Source organism: Oncorhynchus kisutch, linkage group LG14 (assembly GCF_002021735.2).
Source record: "Oncorhynchus kisutch isolate 150728-3 linkage group LG14, Okis_V2, whole genome shotgun sequence".
Classification (NCBI taxonomy): domain Eukaryota; kingdom Metazoa; phylum Chordata; class Actinopteri; order Salmoniformes; family Salmonidae; genus Oncorhynchus; species Oncorhynchus kisutch.
In genome coordinates, this window is record NC_034187.2 from 34,808,378 (window position 1) to 34,829,128 (window position 20,751).

At 43.1% G+C, this 20,751-nt stretch overlaps 1 protein-coding gene and 1 long non-coding RNA gene across 3 annotated transcripts in view; one reads left to right on the forward strand and one right to left on the reverse strand.

The window, feature by feature from the left end:
* Nucleotides 1-20,751, reverse strand: part of rtn4ip1 (reticulon 4 interacting protein 1) — a 30,193-nt gene that overhangs the window by 3,305 nt on the left and 6,137 nt on the right. Inside the window, exons 4-8 of one of the 2 annotated variants that reach the window (XM_020500929.2) lie at nt 19,185-19,309; nt 18,215-18,263; nt 17,577-17,713; nt 17,129-17,312; nt 12,046-12,138 (exon numbers count right to left, since the gene is read on the reverse strand). In XM_020500929.2, the coding sequence (XP_020356518.1) occupies nt 12,046-12,138; nt 17,129-17,312; nt 17,577-17,713; nt 18,215-18,263; nt 19,185-19,309 (588 nt within the window). The remainder of the gene's footprint in view (nt 1-12,045; nt 12,139-17,128; nt 17,313-17,576; nt 17,714-18,214; nt 18,264-19,184; nt 19,310-20,751) is intronic. The other variant, XM_020500931.2, reaches the window with a different exon arrangement.
* LOC116353364 (uncharacterized) lies at nt 478-10,811 on the forward strand. Its single transcript, XR_004202771.1, has 3 exons — nt 478-613; nt 828-957; nt 10,602-10,811. It is a non-coding gene; the product is annotated as an uncharacterized LOC116353364 (long non-coding RNA).

Sequence of the window (20,751 nt, forward strand, 5' to 3'; positions counted from 1 at the left end):
TGAGCATATAATTATAATAGGCAGAATAGTGTAGAATAACCTTGTCTATTGCCTGCACTAACCATGGGGTTCAAACTGTTATGACTTGGTCTGGGCTCTGCTCCATTAAGATCGAAATTAGCCTACATGTATTTTATTATATTTTTTTTATATATTTTTTATAATGCTCCTCAGCTACAACCACACAGCAGTGACATGTTAACAGAGGAAGCAAATGAAAGTAAATTAAACAATGGAAATAAATGGAATTATAATGTAGGCTATACCAACTGAAGGAAACAAACAGTCAATTGAGAGTTGAATGTGGTTATTAGGCCTACTGACAGTCAATACTGACAGTGGCTAATATTTAACATGAAAGAAATGTTAAATATTACAAGTACTGTTTATTGACTGATCAGATAAGACTCTTTCATTCAATTGGACCACAATCATCTCCACCCCTAAATAGGGATGGCACTAAAATTAGGTCATGAAAGGACAACAGAGATTGGAAAATACATTTGCAATTCAGCTTCGTTGCATTCTTCTAAACGGAGGGTCATATTCATCAAATCAAAGACCATGAACTGCCTGATGATCTTCATGCTAGTGGCTCTTTTAGTCATTGCTTGTAAGTCAAATCAAATTCATTCTTAAAAAGGCAGTATATGTGCAACAGCTCTTCTAACTCAGCTACGCTTATACAGTTGAACAGCAAAATAAAATATTTAGCTGTTTTTGTCAAATGTAAAAACTATAAACTGTAAAAACTATTTTTTTTAAATTGATATAATGTGCTATAATGGTAGGAAATAATGAGATTGACATTTTTCTGGTAATTCCAGGTGGAATACAAGAGTCATCTGCATCTCTACACTTATGTTTCATTAGTGGGGGCGGGTGCAGAAACCTTCGTTTGTGCCTTGCTTCTGGTGGTACTAACATTGGAAAAATGGGATGTACATGGCCGAATGTGTAAGTTTATCAATGACCCAAACTGACTTGATAAATCAGAAATGCAGCGTCCCATTATGAATTTCAAATACATTCCAATTACTGTATCCATAGCAGTAATATCAGACGGGACTCACGTTTGCTATTTTACGTGCATCTTGCTCCTCAAATAAGTATATGAAACGTTTTGTATCGTTACTAAAAACTAAAAACAGAAGATTATTTAGTGGAGGTTGATCGGGGTGGATGACTGGTGGGTGGGGGGTGGATGACTGGTGGGTGGGGGAGGATGACTGGGGGGTGACTGGTGGGGGTGGGAGGCGTATACTGCGACCGAGTAGCAACGTGTTCGATGTGCGTCCAGGACAAGTGTAGCATTTTAGCTAACCCTTCCCCTAACCTTGACCCAATTCACCTTTTATTAAATTCTTCTAACATTTTGTCGTTTTCGTTCTAACGTTTTACGTACATTCTCACCGTAATTCTTCTTTGTTGTTAGAGGCAACCAGCAATTTGGTCTCGGAGATATTGCTATTGGTCCTCCCAAGATGTATGATAAGATACACCATCCAATTCGTATGCTATTGTATATTGCATTGACCATTATTCCATTCATAACGTAATGTAACGTAACGTAAATAGCATTGCACGAGCCTTGGTTTGTGCAAGCCTGAACATCTCACAGGGGCACGTTTTATTTGTCACATGCTCAAGTACAGTGAAATGCTTAACTTGCAAGCAACCAACAGTGCCGTATTTAATATATTTGTAAGTATAACTAATGAGGAAAAGATAAGTACTTAAGTAAAAAATACTTTAAAGTAAATAGTTTTTTGGGGTATCTGTACTTTACTATTTATACTTTAGTACATTCCTAGATTTTTTACTCCATACATTTTCCCTGACAACCAAAAGTAGTTTTTACATTTTGAATGCTTAGCAGGACAGGAAAATGGTCAAATTCAAGCAATTATCAAGAGAACACGTGGTCATGCCTACTGCCTCTGGCCTGGCAGACTCACTAAACACAAATTCATATTTTGTAAATAATGTCTGAGTTGGAGTGTGACCCTGGCTAAAAACAAGAAAATGGTGTTGTCTGCTAATATAAGGAATTTTAAATGATTTATACCTGTACTTTTGATACTTAAGTATACTTAAAACCAAATACTTTTAGACTGTTACTTTCACTTTTACTTGAGTAATTTTCTATTAAGGTATCTATACTTTTACTCAAGTACAACAATTGGGTACTTTTTCATCCACTGACAAATACACAAGAAATAAGAGAGGAAGCTCAGGGTAAATTTGGCACGGCGGGTGGTTAGAGCGTTGGGCCAGTTACCGAAAGGTCTGCTCGGGGATTCAACCCAGCAACAAGGTAAAAATGTTGTTCTACCCCTGAACAAGGCAGTTAAACCCACTGTTCCCCAGTAGGCCGTCATTGTAAATAAGAATTTCTTCTTAACCGACTTGCCTAGTTAAATAAAGGTTAAATAAAAAGGGATTGGTGTATTTGAGGTACAGTACAAGACCAAAAGTATGTGGACTCCTGCTCATTGAACATCTCATTCCAAAATCATGGCATTAATATGGAGTTTGTCCCCCTTTGGCTGCTATAACAGCCTCTACTCTTCTGGGAAGGCTTTCCACTAGATGTTGGAACAGGGACTTGCTTCCATTCAGCCACAAGAACATTGGTGAGGTCGGTCACTGATGTTGAGTTTGAGGCCTGCCTCGCAGTCGGCATTCCAATTCTTTCCAAAGGTGTCAGATGGATTTGAGGTCAGGGATCTGTTCAGGCCAGTCAAGTTCTTCCACACCGATCTCGACAAACCATTTATTTTTTGTTGTATTTTATCCCCATTTTCGATCTTGTCTCATCGTTGCAAACCCCAATGGACCCGGGAGGCAAAGGTTGAGTCAGGCGTCCTCCAAAACATGACACGCCAAACCGCGCTTCTTAACACTCGCCTGCTTAACCCGGAAGCCAGCGGCACCAATGGGTCAAAGGAAACACCGCTCACCTGACAACCAAGGTCAGCCTGCAGGCGCCAGGCTCGCCACAAGGAGACGCTAGAGCGCGATGAGACAAGTAAAGTAATTGTTGTGGCGTTAAGATTTCCCTTCACTGGAACTAAGGGGCCTAGCCCGAACCATGAAAAATAGCCCGAGACCATTATTCCTCCTCCACCAAACTTTACAGTTGGCACTATGCATTTGGGCTGGTAGTGTTCTCCTAGCATCCGCCAAACCCAGATTCGTCCGTCGGACTGCCAGATGGTGAAGCGTGATTCATCACTCCAGAGAATGCGTTTCCACTGCTCCAGAGTCTAACGGCGGCGAGCTTTACACCACTCCAGCTGACACTTGGCATTGAGCATGGTGATCTTAGGCTTGTGTGCGGCTGGTCGGCCATGGAGAACCATTTCATGAAGCTCCCGACAAACAGTTCTAGGTCCTTCCAGGGGCAGCTTGGACGATTTTTACATGATACGCACTTCAGCACTCGGCGGTGCCATTCTGTGAGCTTGTGTAGCCTACCGATAACAGCACTTACAGTTGACCGGGGCAGCTCTAGCAGGGCAGACATTTGACAAACGCACTTGTTGGAAAGGTGGCATCCTATGACGGTGCCAAGTTGAAAGTTACTGAACTCTTCAGTAAAGCCATTCTACTGCCAATGTTTGTCTATGGCGTTTGCATGACTATGTGCTCGATTTTATACACCTGTCAGCAACGGGTGTGGCTGAAATAGCCAAATCCACTCATTTGAAGGGGTGTCCACATACCTTTGTATATAGTGTAGATATGTAGATATATAGTGTAGGAGAAAGTAACTGGTAGCAGGAGAAATCATAATAATAAGAGTAAACTGTATGGCAGCAGCATAGGTGGTGGGTGTGTGTATCGTGCAAGAGTGTCAGTGTAGGCGTGATAGGCGGATTTACATGTAAACATGGATGATAAGTGACTAGTAGCAGGAATATATAAATACTTAAGGTAATATACTAAATGGTAATATAATACAGTGGCAATAAACAGTATGTGAACCATTTGGAATGACCTGGATTTCTGCATAAATTGGTCATAAAATAGACAAACACTTAAACTAATAACACACAGATTATTGTATTTTTCTTGTCTGTATTCAATACATAATTTAAACATTCACAGTGTAGGTTGGGAAAAGTATGTTAACCCCTGGGCTAATAACTTCTCCAAAAGCTAACCTGGAGTCCAATCAATGAGACGAGACTGGAGATGTTGGCTAGAGCTGCCCAGCCCTATAAAAAACACTCACAAAATTTGAGTTTGCTATTCATAAGAAGCATTGCCTGATGTGAACCATGTCTCGAACAAGAGAGATCTCAGAAGACCTTAATATTATGAATTGTTGACTTGCATAAAGCTGGAAAGGGTTAGAAAAGTATCTCTAAAAGCCTTGATGTTCATCAGTCCACGGTAAGAAATTGTCTATAAATGGAGAAAGTTCAGCACAGTTGCTACTCTCCCTAGGAGTGGCCATCCGGCAAAGATGATTGCAAGAGCACAGCACGGAATGCTCATTGAGGTTAAGAAGAATCCTAGAGTGTCAGCTAAAGACTTACAGAAATCTCTGGAACATGCTAACATCTCTGTTGAGTCTACGATATGTAAACACTAAACAAGAATGGTGTAAATTGGAGGACACCACGGAAGAAGCCACTGCTGTCCAAAAAAAAACATTGCTGCACGTCTGAAGTTTACAGAAGAGCACCTGGATGTTCCACAGGGCTACTGGCAAAATATTACTTGGACAGATTAAACTAAATTTGAGTTGTTTGGAAGGAACACCCAACACTATGTGTGGAGGAAAAAAAGGCACAGCACACCAACGTCAAAACCTCATCCCAACTGTAAAGTATGGTGAAGGGAGCATCATGGTTTGGGGCTGCTTTGCTGCCTCAGTGCCTGGACAGCTTGCTATCGTCGACGGAAAGCTTAATTCCCAAGTTTATCAAGACATTTTGCAGGAGAATGTAAGGCTATCTGGGACGGCAGGTAGGCTGGCGGGTAGGAGCATTGGGCCAGTAACCGAAAGGTTGCTGGATCGAATCCCCAAGCTGGCAAGGTAAATAAAAAAAATTGGTCGTTCTTCCCCTGATCAAGGCATTTAACCCACTGTTCCCCGGGCGCCGAAGACGTGGATGTCGATTAAGGCAGCCCTCCACACCTCTCTGACTCAGAGAGGTTGGGTCAAATGCGGAAGACACCTTTCAGTTGAATGCATTCAGTTGTACAACTGACTAGGTATCCCCCTGGATTTCAAATGACTGGGAATACAGATATGAATCTTTCCACCAGTTGAAGCTCAACAGGACAACAACCCAAAACATAGAAGTAAATCAACAACAGAATGACTTCAACAGAAGAAAATATGCCTTCTGGAGTCCTGACCTCAACCCGATTGAGATGCTGTGGCATGACCTCGAGAGCGGTTCACACCAGACATCCCAAGAATATTGCTGAGCTGAAACAAATTTGTAAAGCGGAACAGTCCCCCTGACCGTTGTGCAGTTCTGATCCGCAACTACAGAAAACATTTGGTTGAGGTTATTGCTTCCAAAGGAGGTCCAACCAGTTATTAAACCCAAGGGTTCACATACTTTCTACAGCCTGCACTTTGAATGTTTACACTATGTGTTCAATAAAGTCATGAAAATGTATAATTGTTTGAGTGTTAGTTTAAGCAGACTGTGTTTGTCTATTGTTGTGACTTAGATGAAGATCAAATGACATTTCATGACAATTTTATGCAGAAATCCAGGTAATTCCAAAGGGTTCACACACTTTTGTAAACTGGAGTAAACAGTAATATAAACAGGAGTAATATAGTGACCAGTAGCAGGCTAAATATAGTGAACAAAAATATAAATGAAACATGCAACAATTTCAAAGATTTTACTGAATTACAGTTCAAATGAGGAAATCTGTCAATTAAAATACATTTGTTTGGCCATAATCTATGGATTTCACATGGCTGGGAAAACAGATATGAATCGGTTGGTCAAAGATACCTTTTTAAAAAATGGGCCTGAGGATCTCATTATGGTATTTCTGTGCATTCAAATTTCTATTGATAAAAATACAATTGTGTTGGTTGTCTGTAGCCTATGTGTGCCCATACCATAACCCCAACACCACCATGGGGCACTCTGTTCACAACGTTGACATCAGCAAACCGCTCGCCCACACCACGGCATACAACGCCAGGTCTTGTGAGGCTGGTTGGACGTACTTCCAAATCCTCTAAAAACAACATTGGAGGCAGCTTATGGTAGAGAAATGAACATGAAATTCTCTGGCAACAGCTTTGGTGGACATTCCTGCAGTCAGCATGCCAATTGCACGCTCCCTCAAAACTTGAGACATCAGGATTTTCGCGACGCGGATCCTGTGTTCTGCCTTACAAACACGACTACGGAGTGGATCCTATGCAGCGACCCAAAAAAACGACTCCGAAAGAGAGGGAAACGAGGCGGTCTTCTGGTCAGACTCCGGAGACGGGCACACCGTGCACCACTCCCTAGCATTCTTCTTGCCAATGTCCAGTCTCTTGACAACAAGGTTGATGAAATCCGAGCAAGGGTAGCATTCCAGAGGGACATCAGAGACTGTAACGTTCTCTGCTTCACGGAAACATGGCTCACTGGAGAGACGCTATCCGAAGCGGTGCAGCCAACGGGTTTCTCCACGCTTCGCGCCTACAGAAACAAACATCTTTCTGGTAAGAAGAGGGGCGGGGGCGTATGCCTCATGGCCAACGTGACATGGTGTGATGAAAGAAACATACAGGAACTCAAATCCTTCTGTTCACCTGATTTAGAATTCCTCACAATCAAATGTAGACCGCATTATCTACCAAGAGAATTCTCTTCGATTATAATCACAGCCGTATATATCCCCCCCCAAGCAGACACATCGATGGCTCTGAACAAACTTTATTTAACTCTCTGCAAACTGGAAACGATTTATCCGGAGGCTGCATTCATTGTAGCTGGGGATTTTAACAAGGCTAATCTGAAAACAAGACTCCCTAAATTTTATCAGCATATCGATTGCGCAACCAGGGGTGGAAAGACCTTGGATCATTGTTACTCTAACTTCCGCGACGCATATAAGGCCCTGCCCCGCCCCCCTTTCGGAAAAGCTGACCACGACTCCATTTTGTTGATCCCTGCCTACAGACAGAAACTAAAACACGAGGCTCCCACGCTGAGGTCTGTCCAACGCTGGTCCGACCAAGCTGACTCCACACTCCAAGACTGCTTCCATCATGTGGACTGGGAGATGTTTCGTATTGCGTCAGATAACAATATTGACGAATACGCTGATTCGGTGTGCGAGTTCATTAGAACGTGCGTTGAAGATGTCGTTCCCATAGCAACGATTAAAACATTCCCTAACCAGAAACCGTGGATTGATGGCAGCATTCGTGTGAAACTGAAAGCGCGAACCACTGCTTTTAAACAGGTCAAGGTGTCTGGTAACATGACTGAATACAAACAGTGCAGCTATTCCCTCCGCAAGGCTATCAAACAAGCTAAGTGCCAGGACAGAGACAAAGTAGAATCTCAATTCAACGGCTCAGACACAAGAGGCATGTGGCAGGGTCTACAGTCAATCACGACTACAAGAAGAAATCCAGCCCAGTCACGGACCAGGATGTCTTGCTCCCAGGCAGACTAAATAACTTTTTTGCCCGTTTTGAGGACAGGCCGTGCCACTGACACGGCCTGCAACGAAAACATGCGGTCTCTCCTTCACTGCAGCCGAGGTGAGTAAGACATTTAAACGTGTTAACCCTCGCAAGGCTGCAGGCCCAGACGGCATCCCCAGCCGCGCCCTCAGAGCATGCGCAGACCAGCTGGCCGGTGTGTTTACGGACATATTCAATCAATCCCTATACCAGTCTGCTGTTCCCACATGCTTCAAGAGGGCCACCATTGTTCCTGTTCCCAAGAAAGCTAAGGTAACTGAGCTAAACGACTACCGCCCCGTAGCACTCACATCCGTCATCATGAAGTGCTTTGAGAGACTAGTCAAGGACCATATCACCTCCACCCTACCTGACACCCTAGACCCACTCCAATTTGCTTACCGCCCAAATAGGTCCACAGACAATGCAATCTCAACCACACTGCACACTGCCCTAACCCATCTGGACAAGAGGAATACCTATGTGAGAATGCTGTTCATCGACTACAGCTCGGCATTCAACACCATAGTACCTTCCAAGCTCGTCATCAAGTGTGCAACTGGGTACTGGGCAACTGGGTACTGGACTTCCTGACGGGCCGCCCCCAGGTGGTGAGGGTAGGCAACAACATCTCCTCCCCGCTGATCCTCAACACTGGGGCCCCACAAGGGTGCGTTCTGAGCCCTCTCCTGTACTCCCTGTTCACCCACGACTGCGTGGCCACGCACGCCTCCAACTCAATCATCAAGTTTGCGGACAACACAACAGTGGTAGGCTTGATTACCAACAACGACGAGACGGCCTACAGGGAGGGGGTGAGGGCCCTCGGAGTGTGGTGTCAGGAAAATAACCTCACACTCAACGTCAACAAAACTAAGGAGATGATTGTGGACTTCAGGAAACAGCAGAGGGAACACCCCCCCCATCCACATCGATGGAACAGTAGTGGAGAGGGTAGCAAGTTTTAAGTTCCTCGGCATACACATCACAGACAAACTGAATTGGTCCACTCACACAGACAGCATCGTGAAGAAGGCGCAGCAGCGCCTCTTCAACCTCAGGAGGCTGAAGAAATTCACAAGCACTCACAAACTTCTACAGATGCACAATCGAGAGCATCCTGGCGGGCTGTATCACCGCCTGGTACGGCAACTGCACCGCCCTCAACCGTAAGGCTCTCCAGAGGGTAGTGAGGTCTGCACAACGCATCACCGGGGGCAAACTACCTGCCCTCCAGGACACCTACACCACCCGATGCTACAGGAAGGCCATAAAGATCATCAAGGACATCAACCACCCGAGCCACTGCCTGTTCACCCCGCTGTCATCCAGAAGGCGAGGTCAGTACAGGTGCATCAAAGCTGGGACCGAGAGACTGAAAAACAGCTTCTATCTCAAGGCCATCAGACTGTTAAACAGCCACCACTAACATTGAGTGGCTGCTGCCAACACACTGTCAATGACACTGACTCAACTCCAGCCACTTTAATAATGGGAATTGATGGGAAATGATGTAAATATATCACTAGCCACTTTAAACAATGCTACCTTATATAATGTTACTTACCCTACATTATTCATCTCATATGCATACGTATATACTGTACTCTATATCATCGACTGCATCCTTATGTAATACATGTATCACTCGCCACTTTAACTATGCCACTTTGTTTACATACTCATCTCATATGTATATACTGTACTCGATATCATCTACTGTATCTTGCCTATGCTGCTCTGTACCATCACTCATTCATATATCCTTATGTACATATTCTTTATCCCCTTACACTGTGTATAAGACAGTAGTTTTTTGGAATTGTTAGTTAGATTACTTGTTCGTTATTACTGCATTGTCGGAACTACTGTCGGAACTACTGTTAATGCGCTACACTCGCATTAACATCTGCTAACCATGTGTATGTGACGAATAAAATTGGATTTGATTTGACATCTGTGGCATTGTGTTGTGTGACAAAACTGCACATTTTAGAGTAGCCTTTTATTGTCCCCAGCACAAGCTGCACCTGTGTAATGATCATGCCGTTTAATTAGCCTCTTGATATGCCACACCTGTCAGGTGGATGGATTATCTTGGCAAAGGAGAAATGCTCACTAACAGGGATTTAAACAAATTTGTGCACGCAATTTGAAAGAATTTCTTGGATCTTTCATTTCAGCTCATGAAACATGGGACCAACACTTTACATGTTGCGTTTATATTTTTTGTTCAGTGTCGATAGATACTAATGTTAATGGCAATCAATAATCAATGAACAGCAGCATAGTGGTAGTAATAAATCGAATCAATAAGTGGTTAGAGCGTTGGACTAGTAACCGGAAGGTTGCAAGTTCAAACCCCCGAGCTGACAAGGTACAAATCTGTCGTTCTGCCCCTGAACAGGCAGTTAACCCACTGTTCCTAGGCCGTCATTGAAAATAAGAATTTGTTCTTAACTGACTTGCCTGGTTAAATAAAGGTCAAATTAAATTAAAATAAATAAAATTTAGCAGCAGCGTAGGAGAAGACTATCTTTTAATTCTTTAGCGTGAGGTAGCTTGAAGTACAAGTACAGCCCCTACAGGACACTAGTCTATCATAGGGCCTTTCCCCCAATCTATATCCTTAACGCTGAGTGCCAAGCAAAGACGGATTGGTTCACATTTTTACTTTCTTTGGTATGACTCGGCCGGGCATCGAACTCCCAACCTTCCAATCTCAGGGCGGACACTAATCACAAGGCCACTGAGTTGGTCGTAAAGTAATGTATCATATTAAATAGAGGGGAACAGATTTATGTACCAAATCTTTAGAATTTCCAGAGGCCAGGTTGGTAATATTCAATGTTTTATATACAGCTATAAATGTTGGTGTTGCGTATTTTTCCAAACCAAATCTATTGGATGCTTTCTCTTTCAGATGCTGTAATTGATACTGGCCAGAGTCTTGACAATGGCCACTGAGGATCCCATGGAACATTCACCAAGAGTAGGGACTAGGGGGTGTTAACCCCTGTGTCTTGGCCAGATGCCCAACTGGCAACTCCTACTGAATTGACTATTCCTGTTTGACCCTTTTGTCATGATTTGTACTTCCCTTTTGCAGAATAAAATTGCAATGAGAAAACACTATTTGTTCCATTTTCAATTACACAACACTATATCACAACAACATTTGAAAGGTATTCACACATGCTTTCTTGCGGCACATGAAATAGACCTACAATATGATGCTATGCCTTGACCTGGAGAACTGGTCCCACTTTCATTGTATAGCTGATATACGTTAAAGCCTAAAAGTGCAGTAAAACTGAGGCTACAAGGGCTCCCGAATAGTGCAGCAGTTTAAGGCAATGCATCTAAGTGCTAGAGTCGTCACTACAAACCCTGGCTCGATCCCTGGATCGATCCCGGGTTGTATCACAACTGGCCATGATTGGGAGTCCCATAGGGAGGCGCACAATTGGCCCAGCTTCATCTGGGTTTGGCCGGTGTGGGCCGTCATTGTAAATAAGAATTTGTTCTTAACTGACTTGCCTAGCTAAATAAAGGCCAAATGACCAAATGGACAGGGGGATCCACAGGGGGAAAAGGGGAAACTCAAAAGCTCCAGCTTGGATCTCTTCCGCTCCCTCAGTCACTCCCAGTCTAGAGAGGAAACCCTCCTGTTTGGCAGCTTCAACTTCCAACACTTCCTCCATCCCCTTCTCCACCTTTTACCCAGCCCTGCCATCACCCCCAACCTGGCATTCCTATGCTCCTGGGGCTGTGTCCACTTCCTGGATTGTGACCAGCTCGAGTTTGGACTGCCTGGGCCCCAACTCCATGAAAACACTGAAGCTTCAGCCACAGAAGGGCGTCGTCATCAAAATATATGTTTCTGGCAGCCAAGTCAGCCTACTGGACTTTGATTTCATGGACTATAAATAATGTACATAATGTACATTCTACAGTAAAATTTCATAATTTGACTTCAAATTGTGTTTAGTCATTAGCATTCTTACAAATCAACTTCCTTGTTGTTGTGTTTTGCCAAGGCCAAAACTGACATATAAAGAACGTGGTTCACTTCTGTTAATTCCTTCAACATTTCAATTTCTCTTAGTTTGATTCAGATTACAAAAGTCAGGTTACAAGTCAAGTGGAACAGAGGTTTTCATCAAATCCAAAGACCATGAACCGTCACATTCTCTGTTAGTCTTTGTAAGTATTCAACATTTCTTGGACAGTTATCGTTTATTATAATACCAATAACCTTTCAGTCAGGATGCTTTCAGCACCTGTTATTCAGCTTGATTACTATTATAAAAGGGGAAACAGCTGGTGGCTCAACTGAGAAAGTGAACGCTAAGATTGAACAGTACCTTTCCTGCATCCACCATCTCGCTGATGTCATCCAGGGCAAGTCCATTGGGTGCAAACATCCCCCAGCGATAGTGCACTCCCTTGGATAAATGCTAGGAGCGACAAAGGAGAAAAAGGGAGATGAACAAGGTTTTGTACACTCAAATGAAATAAGACCTTGATGTTGGTGTTGTCCACCCATACACAGACTGTTGGTGGTGTTGTCCACCCATACACAGACTGTTGGTGGTGTTGTCCACCCATACACAGACTGTTGGTGGTGTTGTCCACCCATACACAGACTGTTGGTGGTGTTGTCCACCCATACACAGACTGTTGGTGGTGTTGTCCACCCATACACAGACTGTTGGTGGTGTTGTCCACCCATACACAGACTGTTGGTGGTGTTGTCCACCCATACACAGACTGTTGGTGGTGTTGTCCACCCATACACAGACTGTTGGTGGTGTTGTCCACCCATACACAGACTGTTGGTGGTGTTGTCCACCCATACAGACTTAAAGGCAGATATATATATATATATATATATATATATAAACTTGAACTTATACAAACTACAAACTTCACATACAAAATTATCAGTCCATAATTAGGTTGAGATTATTACCTACACCTGCATTATCTACACCTGCATTGCTTGCTGTTTGGGGTTTTAGGCTGGGTTTCTGTACAGCACTTTGAGATATCAGCTGATGTACGAAGGGCTATATAAATACATTTGATTTGATTTTGATTTGATTTGATTACCAGTTTATAAATCATTCCTAACTAGTGGCCTGTAAAATAGAAACATGCATATGTAGATGAGCACCTTTGTCTGAATCTCTGGTTACATTTGCCTTCTTTGCATGTGGTATATCCGTGGTTTATAATGCTCTTCATTACAAATGTATTGGTTTTATTATTCTGCCGTCGATCACTCACTATACCATTGTGAGGCAGTGTTGGCACACACAAGGCAAGACACCAACCCACACAGACAACGGCATCCCTGGCTGTGTCAACTGCCTTCTATCCCAGACACCATACACACAAAGCACTTTATTTTTATGAGGTGACATTTTAACCCAAAGAGGACTGTCTAATTGTCAAAGTAAGCCAGGCAAACAGGGCGTGGAGCGCCCCTCTTTCATGAAGGCATTCCCTATCCATTATTTTTTCCCAGCATCGAGATGGGATTCCCGGCTCCATTCCAAATGGAAAAAGGAGATGGCTGAGTGCTAGGGTTTGTGGGTGGTGTCTCAGGGGGGGCAAGGTCCAGGGGAAGGTTCCTCAACATAAAGCATCTAGGGAGATTATAGGGTTTTTAAATGACAACTTCGACTGCCAAACCAGTTGTCTGCACTTTACTTCTGATGACACTGTGCGTGCAAAATGAGCACTAAGAGTTTGCGGAGAAAGAAAGGTTGGAACTGAGAGGTTGGGTTATTTCCTGTCTTAACCCACAGACTACATCCGTCATTAATTATTTTCCGCTTTTGAGTTTTTGCATTCAGTGCTTTATTCTACCGATGCCAAATCTTCTGCCCCATGGCCACATACAAACCTGTGACACACACAGTTAACAGAGTTGCAATGGTTGGATGGAGAAAGAGAGAGCCACTGTGTGTGTGTGTGAATAAGATCACCTCGGTTCCTTTGGAACTCATTTTGACACCTAACAAACCAGGTGAACATACACTGTCTGTATTAGTAATAGTCAAACAAAATATGCCTCCAAAGTATCTAACCACCAAACCAAAGGTAAACATTTAAACATGAACCAAATCTGTTAAGTATGCCTCTTTCAGTCCTGTCTGAGGGCTGTTTCCATGGAGACGCTAGGCCAGTAGTTTGAGGAGCAAATTGTACCCCGTTGTGACATGCTCCCTCTTTGGGGACAGAGGCCTTCTCTCTACCCAAACCACCCAAGGCCCACTAATGCTGTGCTGGGCGCAAAATCAGCTCAACACTCCCACATCATTGCATCCAGCTTTGTTTCCCCAAAGCCTAGGGGCCATATTTTCCCATCGTTGGCCCCAGACCTTAGAGGCCATGCTCCATTAAGCACTTTGTAGGCTATGTCTTGGAAATGAGAGATCATATGTTGTAGAGAGAGGAGAGCGATATTAAGGGATAGAGGGGAGAAAGAGGGGGAGACCAGCAGGTGTTCAAAAAGTGATAGGCAGTATGGGGTGTTGATAAGGTTTGTTGATTTAACTTCCCCCATATCTTCTATATTCTAGCCTAGGTCTGACACGTTCTACTGTCAACACTGTCCCGGGACAAACCCCATAATACAAATCCACCATGCCACTCTACCTATAGTGGGGGAGAATAACGGTGCATGTTTCCATGGGGTTCCCCCAAACCATGTCTTCACCCACCTTGTCTTCAGTTTCTATTTCCCAGAGTCAATGTTTTTCCATTTCTGTTACTAGATACTATTGCAGTACTGATAAAGTGAGAACCTTATGGCACTGGAAACACAATGTGTTCCAAGTCCTACTTCAGCCTAGAAGTTCTACAGTATTCCAGCAGTGCTGTACTCAATGAATGCAATCCGCACATCACAGTTCTGGTTCTCCCTGATAAGACTCACTTAAACATACAGTTATCTGTAGTTCTTGGTGCTGTGGTGAGTGGGAGTAAGAAGAAGAAACTTGGCACGCACAAAGCCTCAAATGCACTGCACATATTGCGGTCTGTACACCACAAAATGCCAACAGGATGCCAGTGGCACTCTGTTGGGGTGAGATGGCAAGCAAGGGGAGCGAGATGAGGTTTTGCTTTATAAGGGGACACTGCAGATGTCTTGTAAGTGCTTTACTGCACATGTTCAAGGCAGAGGTCTTATACAGTACCAGTCAAAAGATTCGACACACTCATTCAAGGGTTTTTCTTTATTTGTACTATTTTCTACATTGTAGAATAACAGTGAAGACATCACAACTATGACATAACACATATGGAATCATGTAGTAACCAAAAAAGTGATAATAAACTAGTCAAAATATATTTTATATTTGAGATTCTTCAAAGTAGCCACCCTTTGCCTTGATGACAGCTTTGTACACTCTTGGCATTCTCTCCACCAGCTTCATGAGGTAGTCACCTGGAATGCATTTCAATTAACAGGTGTGCCTTGTTAAAAGTTCATTTGTGTAATTTCTTTCCTTCTTAATGTTTTTGAGCCAATCAGTTGTGTTGTGACAAGGTAAATGGTGGTATAGAGAAGATAGCCCTATTTGGTAAAAGACCAAGTCCATATTATGGCAAGAACAGCTCAAATAAGCAAAGAGAAACAACAGTCCATCATTACTTTATGACATGAAGGTCAGTCAACTTTGAAAGTTTCTTCAAGTGCAGTCGCAAAAACCATCAAGCGCTATGATGAGGATAAGTTCATTAATTTCCAGCCTCAGAAATTGCAGCCCAAATAAATGCTCCACAGAGTTCAAGTAACAGACACATCTCAATATCAACTGTTCAGAGGAGACTGCGTGAATCAGGCCTTCATTGTCAAATTTCTGCAAAGAAACCACTACTAAAGGACACCAATAATAAGAAGAGACTTGCTTGGGCCAAGAAACACGAGCAATGGACATTACACCGGTGGAAATCTGTCCTTTGGTCTGATGAGCCCAAATGTGGGATTTTTGGTTCCAACCGCCATGTCTTTGTGAGATGCAGAGTAGGTGAATGGATGATCTCCACATGTGTGGTTCCCACCGTGAAGAATGGAGGAGGTGTGATGGTGCTTGCTGATGACACTGTCAGTGATTTATTTATTAGACAAGGCGCACTTGCTACCACAGAGTTCTGCAGCGATATGCCATCCCATCTGCTTGCGCTTAGTGGGACTATCATTTGTTTTTCAAAAGGACAATGACCCAAAACACACCTCCAAGCTGTGTAAGGACTATTTGTCCAAGAATGAGAGTGATGGAGTGCTGCATCAGATGACCTGGCCTCCACAATCTGACCTCAACCCGATTGAGATGGTTTGGGATGAGTTGGACCGCAGATTGAAGGAAAAGCAGCCAACAAGTGCTCAGCATATGTGGGAACTCCTTCAAGGACACCTACACCACCAGATGTTACAGGAAGGCCATAAAGATCATCAAGGACAACAACCACCCGAGCCACTGCCTGTTCACCCCGCTATCATCCAGAAGGCGAGGTCAGTACAGGTGCATCAAAGCTGCGACCGGGAGACTGAAAAACAGCTTCTATCTCAAGGCCATCAGACTGTTAAACAGCCACCACTAACATTGAGTGGATACTGCCAACACACTGACTCAACTCCAGCCACTTTAATAATGGGAATTGATGGGAAATGTAAAATATATCACTAGCCACTTTAAACAATGCTACCTAATATAATGTTTACATACCCTACATTATTCATCTCATTGGTATACGTATATACTGTACTCTATATCATCTACTGCATCTTTATGTAATACATGTATTCACTAGCCACTTTAACTATGCCACTTTGTTTACATACTCATCTCATATGTATATACTGTACTCGATACCACCTACTGTATCTTGCCGCTCTGTACCATCACTCATTCATATATCTTTATGTACATATTCTTTATCCCCTTACACTTGTGTGTATAAGACAGTAGTTTTGGAATTGTTAGTTAGATTACTTGTTGGTTATTACTGCATTGTCGGAACTAGAAGCACAAGCATTTCGCTACACTCGCATTAACATCTGCTAACCATGTGTATGTGACAAATCAAATTTTATTTTATTTGATTTGAAGACTGTTGGAAAAGCATTCCAGGTGAAGCTGGTTGAGAGAATGCCAAGAGTGTGCGCAGCTGTCATCAGGGCAAAGGGTGGCTACTTTGAAGAATCTATAATCAAAAATATATTTTGATTTGTTTTGACGTTTTTGGTTACTACATGATTCCATATGTGTTATTTCATATTTGATGTATTCACTATTATACAACAATGTATCAAATATTAATATAAATATAATATATATTAAGAAAAACTCTTACAGGTACTGTATGGTTCTGTGATCACCTGTATAAATAAAGGACACGGAAATTTAAATAGAGAAACGCTGCCACAGTTACCTTGAGGGCCTTGGATGCCACAGTGACCCCGGTCTGGAGCATTCCATCAGCGATACCCAGCCGGTCAGTGTTACGGAGGAAGGGCGTTACCAGTGTTACGTACTTGGCGCCGCACCATGGCTTCAGCAGGCCCAGAGCCCAGCTCTCTGTGTCCCCACCCACATTATCCAGAACCAGATCAAACCTAGGACGGGGGGAGGAGAGGTAGAGAGAGATGGAGAGAGACAGAGAGAGTTCATTTTGTTACACAGAGAGTCATTCTCCCACACACCAATGAGAGTTGACTGTGGCTATGAGAGAGATGTGCCTAAGCGTTGATTACAGCAAACTGACCACTGGGGAACACTCATCCTATTCAGATAAATGCCACCATGGAGGTTTTAAAGTGTGTCTGCATGTGCTTCTGTGTGACAAGGGAAAAGGTGTGTGTGTTTGTGGGCGTGCTCACTTTTCCAGTGCCCTCAGGGGCACCTCAACAGGCCCAGCTGTGTAGTCCACCACGTGATCCACCCCTAGACCCCTCACCAGCCGCTCGGCATTCTGGGAGCAGGTTACTGTAACATGGGCTCCCCAGGCCTTGAGCATCTGAGATGAGAACATGGGATCTACATCATCATCAACACACTCTTTGCAGGTACCTGGAATGATGTTGATAAAATCAGTAAGACTTGTGTAATAGAAGTGAGCGAGGGTGCAGCCCGGTACACATATCATCTCTTATAACAGGAGAGATCAGATGAACCAGCACTGAATCCCTGATGTAAGATACATGTGCAGATTGAGGTAACAGCAAAAGGCTGAAGTGGCACACTAGGACACCCAATCCAAGACGAGTGTATAACATCACTGACATAATTATAAACAGCTGTCCATGGAACAGAATTGACAGGATTTAGATAGTATAATTGTTTGTTTATGATTAAGGATCTTTCTTTTCCATCATTGTTTTGTATTAGGACCATGCCGCTATTGTCACTGCGATGTGGTTTGAATACCTAAGATTGTTTACTTTCAGAGTCACATTGAAGATTAAGTCATGAATCTACAGAATGAGGGCATCATGGTTATCATCAGCAGCATGATCACCTGTATGGAAAATGTTCCGACTCCTCCTGAACCTCCCAGGATCAGAATGCTGTATGAGGACGGAAAACACCGGATTAAAACACAGAGAAGTAAACACGGAGTCATAATGGAGACATAAGTATGTCCTTCACTAAACCAGGTTTTTGTGTTTGACTTTGATGTACATTTAACGTGTGTACAAAACATTAAGAGCCCCTTCCTAATATTGAGTTGATCCCCTTTTGCCCACAGAAGAGCTTCAATTCGTTGAGGCATGGACTCTACAAGGTGTCGAAAGCGTTCCACAGGGATGCTGGCCCATGCTTCACACAGTTTTGTCAAGTTGACTGTGAAAAACATGGCAATGTTGCAGTTCTTGACACACTCAAACCAGTGCCCTAGGCACCCTTACAAAACCCTGTTCAAAGGCATTTAAATATTTTGTCTTGCCCATTCACCCTCTGAATGACACATACACAATCCATGTCTCAAGGCTTAGAAACCATTCTCTAACCTCTCCTCCCCTTCATCTATACTGATTAAAGTCAATTTAACAACTGACATCAATAATGGATCATAGCTTTCCCCTGGATTCACCTGACCAGTCTATCATGGAAAGAGCAGGTGTTCCTAATGTTTTGTACACTCATTGTTTATCAAAGTTATACACAAAAAAATGTGTCCAGTTGATCTATATGTTGCATGTGAACCAGGTGCTTCAGAGTCCAGTGCCATGCCAGCCACTGATGAAGCCCATTTCCAAAGAACCAACTTTGCCCACAGTACAATTCCCTCCACATGCTCATTACCCACAGGCCTCAGAGACAGGATTTTTATGAAATAACCAAGTTGAATACTCAACTAGAGCAAAGACACAATAAGTATTTTAGATGAATATGGACAACAGCATAGGTTAGAAGGGGAAAGTGACAACTTGAACTCAAAGTGTGTGCGAGTGTGTGAGAGAGAGTGTGTGCATGTGTGTACTTACCGTTTCTTGGCACAGTTGTCCTTGTTGAGGCCTCCTGTGTTGACTAGGGCAGACCAGGCTGTGGCAGCCACGTAAGGAACAGCCGCAGCCTCTATGTGACTCAGACATTTGGGCTTTTTGGACACCTGACTCGGACACAAAATGGCGTCCTCAGAAGAAGGTCACAAATATCTGTCCATATGTCAAAAGGTTGAGGTAAGGATTAGGGGAAGGAGGAATCTGATCCTAGATCAACTTCCACCTTGAGCCTGACAAAACTCCCACCAAACCTGTCACTATCTGAAACGGATCAGTAATCATCCATTAAAAGTTATGCATTTATGATGCCACGTAAGAGCTGACTAATCAGTCTGCAGTCCTAATTTCTCCCCCTGTTCCCATAGAAAGGTCCGAGTTTCCCGAAAATGCATTTAGCAGGGGCACACCACCACATTATTTATACATACAGTAGCATTCAAAAGTTTGGACACACCTACAGAACTTGTTCAAGGGTTTTTCTTTATTTTTACTATTTTCTACATTGTAGAATAATAGTGAAGATATCAAAACTATGAAATAAAATATATGGAATCATGTAGTAACCAAAAAAGTGTTAAACAAATGAAAATATATTGATATTTGAGTTTCTTCAAACAGCCACCCTTTGCCTTGATGAAAGCTTTACACACACTTGGCATTCTCTCAACCAACTTCACCCGGAATGCTTTTCCAACAGTCTTGAAGGAGTTCCCACATATGCTGAGCAGTTGGCTGCTTTTCATTAAATTGGGTTGCGGTTGGGTGATTGTAGAGGCCAGGTCATCTGATGGAGCACTCCATCAATTTCCTTCTTGGTCAAATAGCCCTTACACAGTCTGGAGGTGTGTTAGGTCATTGTTGAAAAACAAATGGCTTGTTGTAGTCATGCTGGTTAAGTGTGCCTTGAAATCTAAATAAATCACTGACAGTGTCACCAGAAAAGCACCCCCACACCATCACACCTCCTGCTCCATGCTTTACGGTAAGAACCACACATGCGGAGATCATCCGTTCACCTATTCTGTGTCTCACAAAGACACAGCGTTTGGAACCAAAAATCTCACATTTGGGCTCATCAGACCAAAGGACAGATTTCCACCTGTAATGTCCATTGCTTGTGTTTCTTGGCCCAAGCAAGTCTCTTCTTATTATTGGTGTCCTTTAGTAGTGGTTGCTTTGCAGCAATTTGACCATGGGGCGGCAGGGTAGCCTAGAGGTTAGAGCGTTGGGCTAGTAACCGAAAGGTTGCAAGTTTGAATCCCCGAGCTGACAAGGTACAAATCGGTCGTTCTGCCCCTGAACAAGGCAGTTAACCCACTGTTCCTAGGCCGTCATTGAAAATAAGAATTTGTTCTTAACTGGCTAGTTAAATAAATGTCAAAGGTCAAATAAAATCAAATTCATGCATTCTCCTCTGAACAGTTGATGTTGAGATGTGTCTGTTACTTGAACTCTGTGAAGCATTTATTTGGGCTGCAATTTCTGAGGCTGGAAAGTCTAATGAACTTATCCTCTGCAGCAGAGGTAACTCTGGGTCTTCCATTTCTGT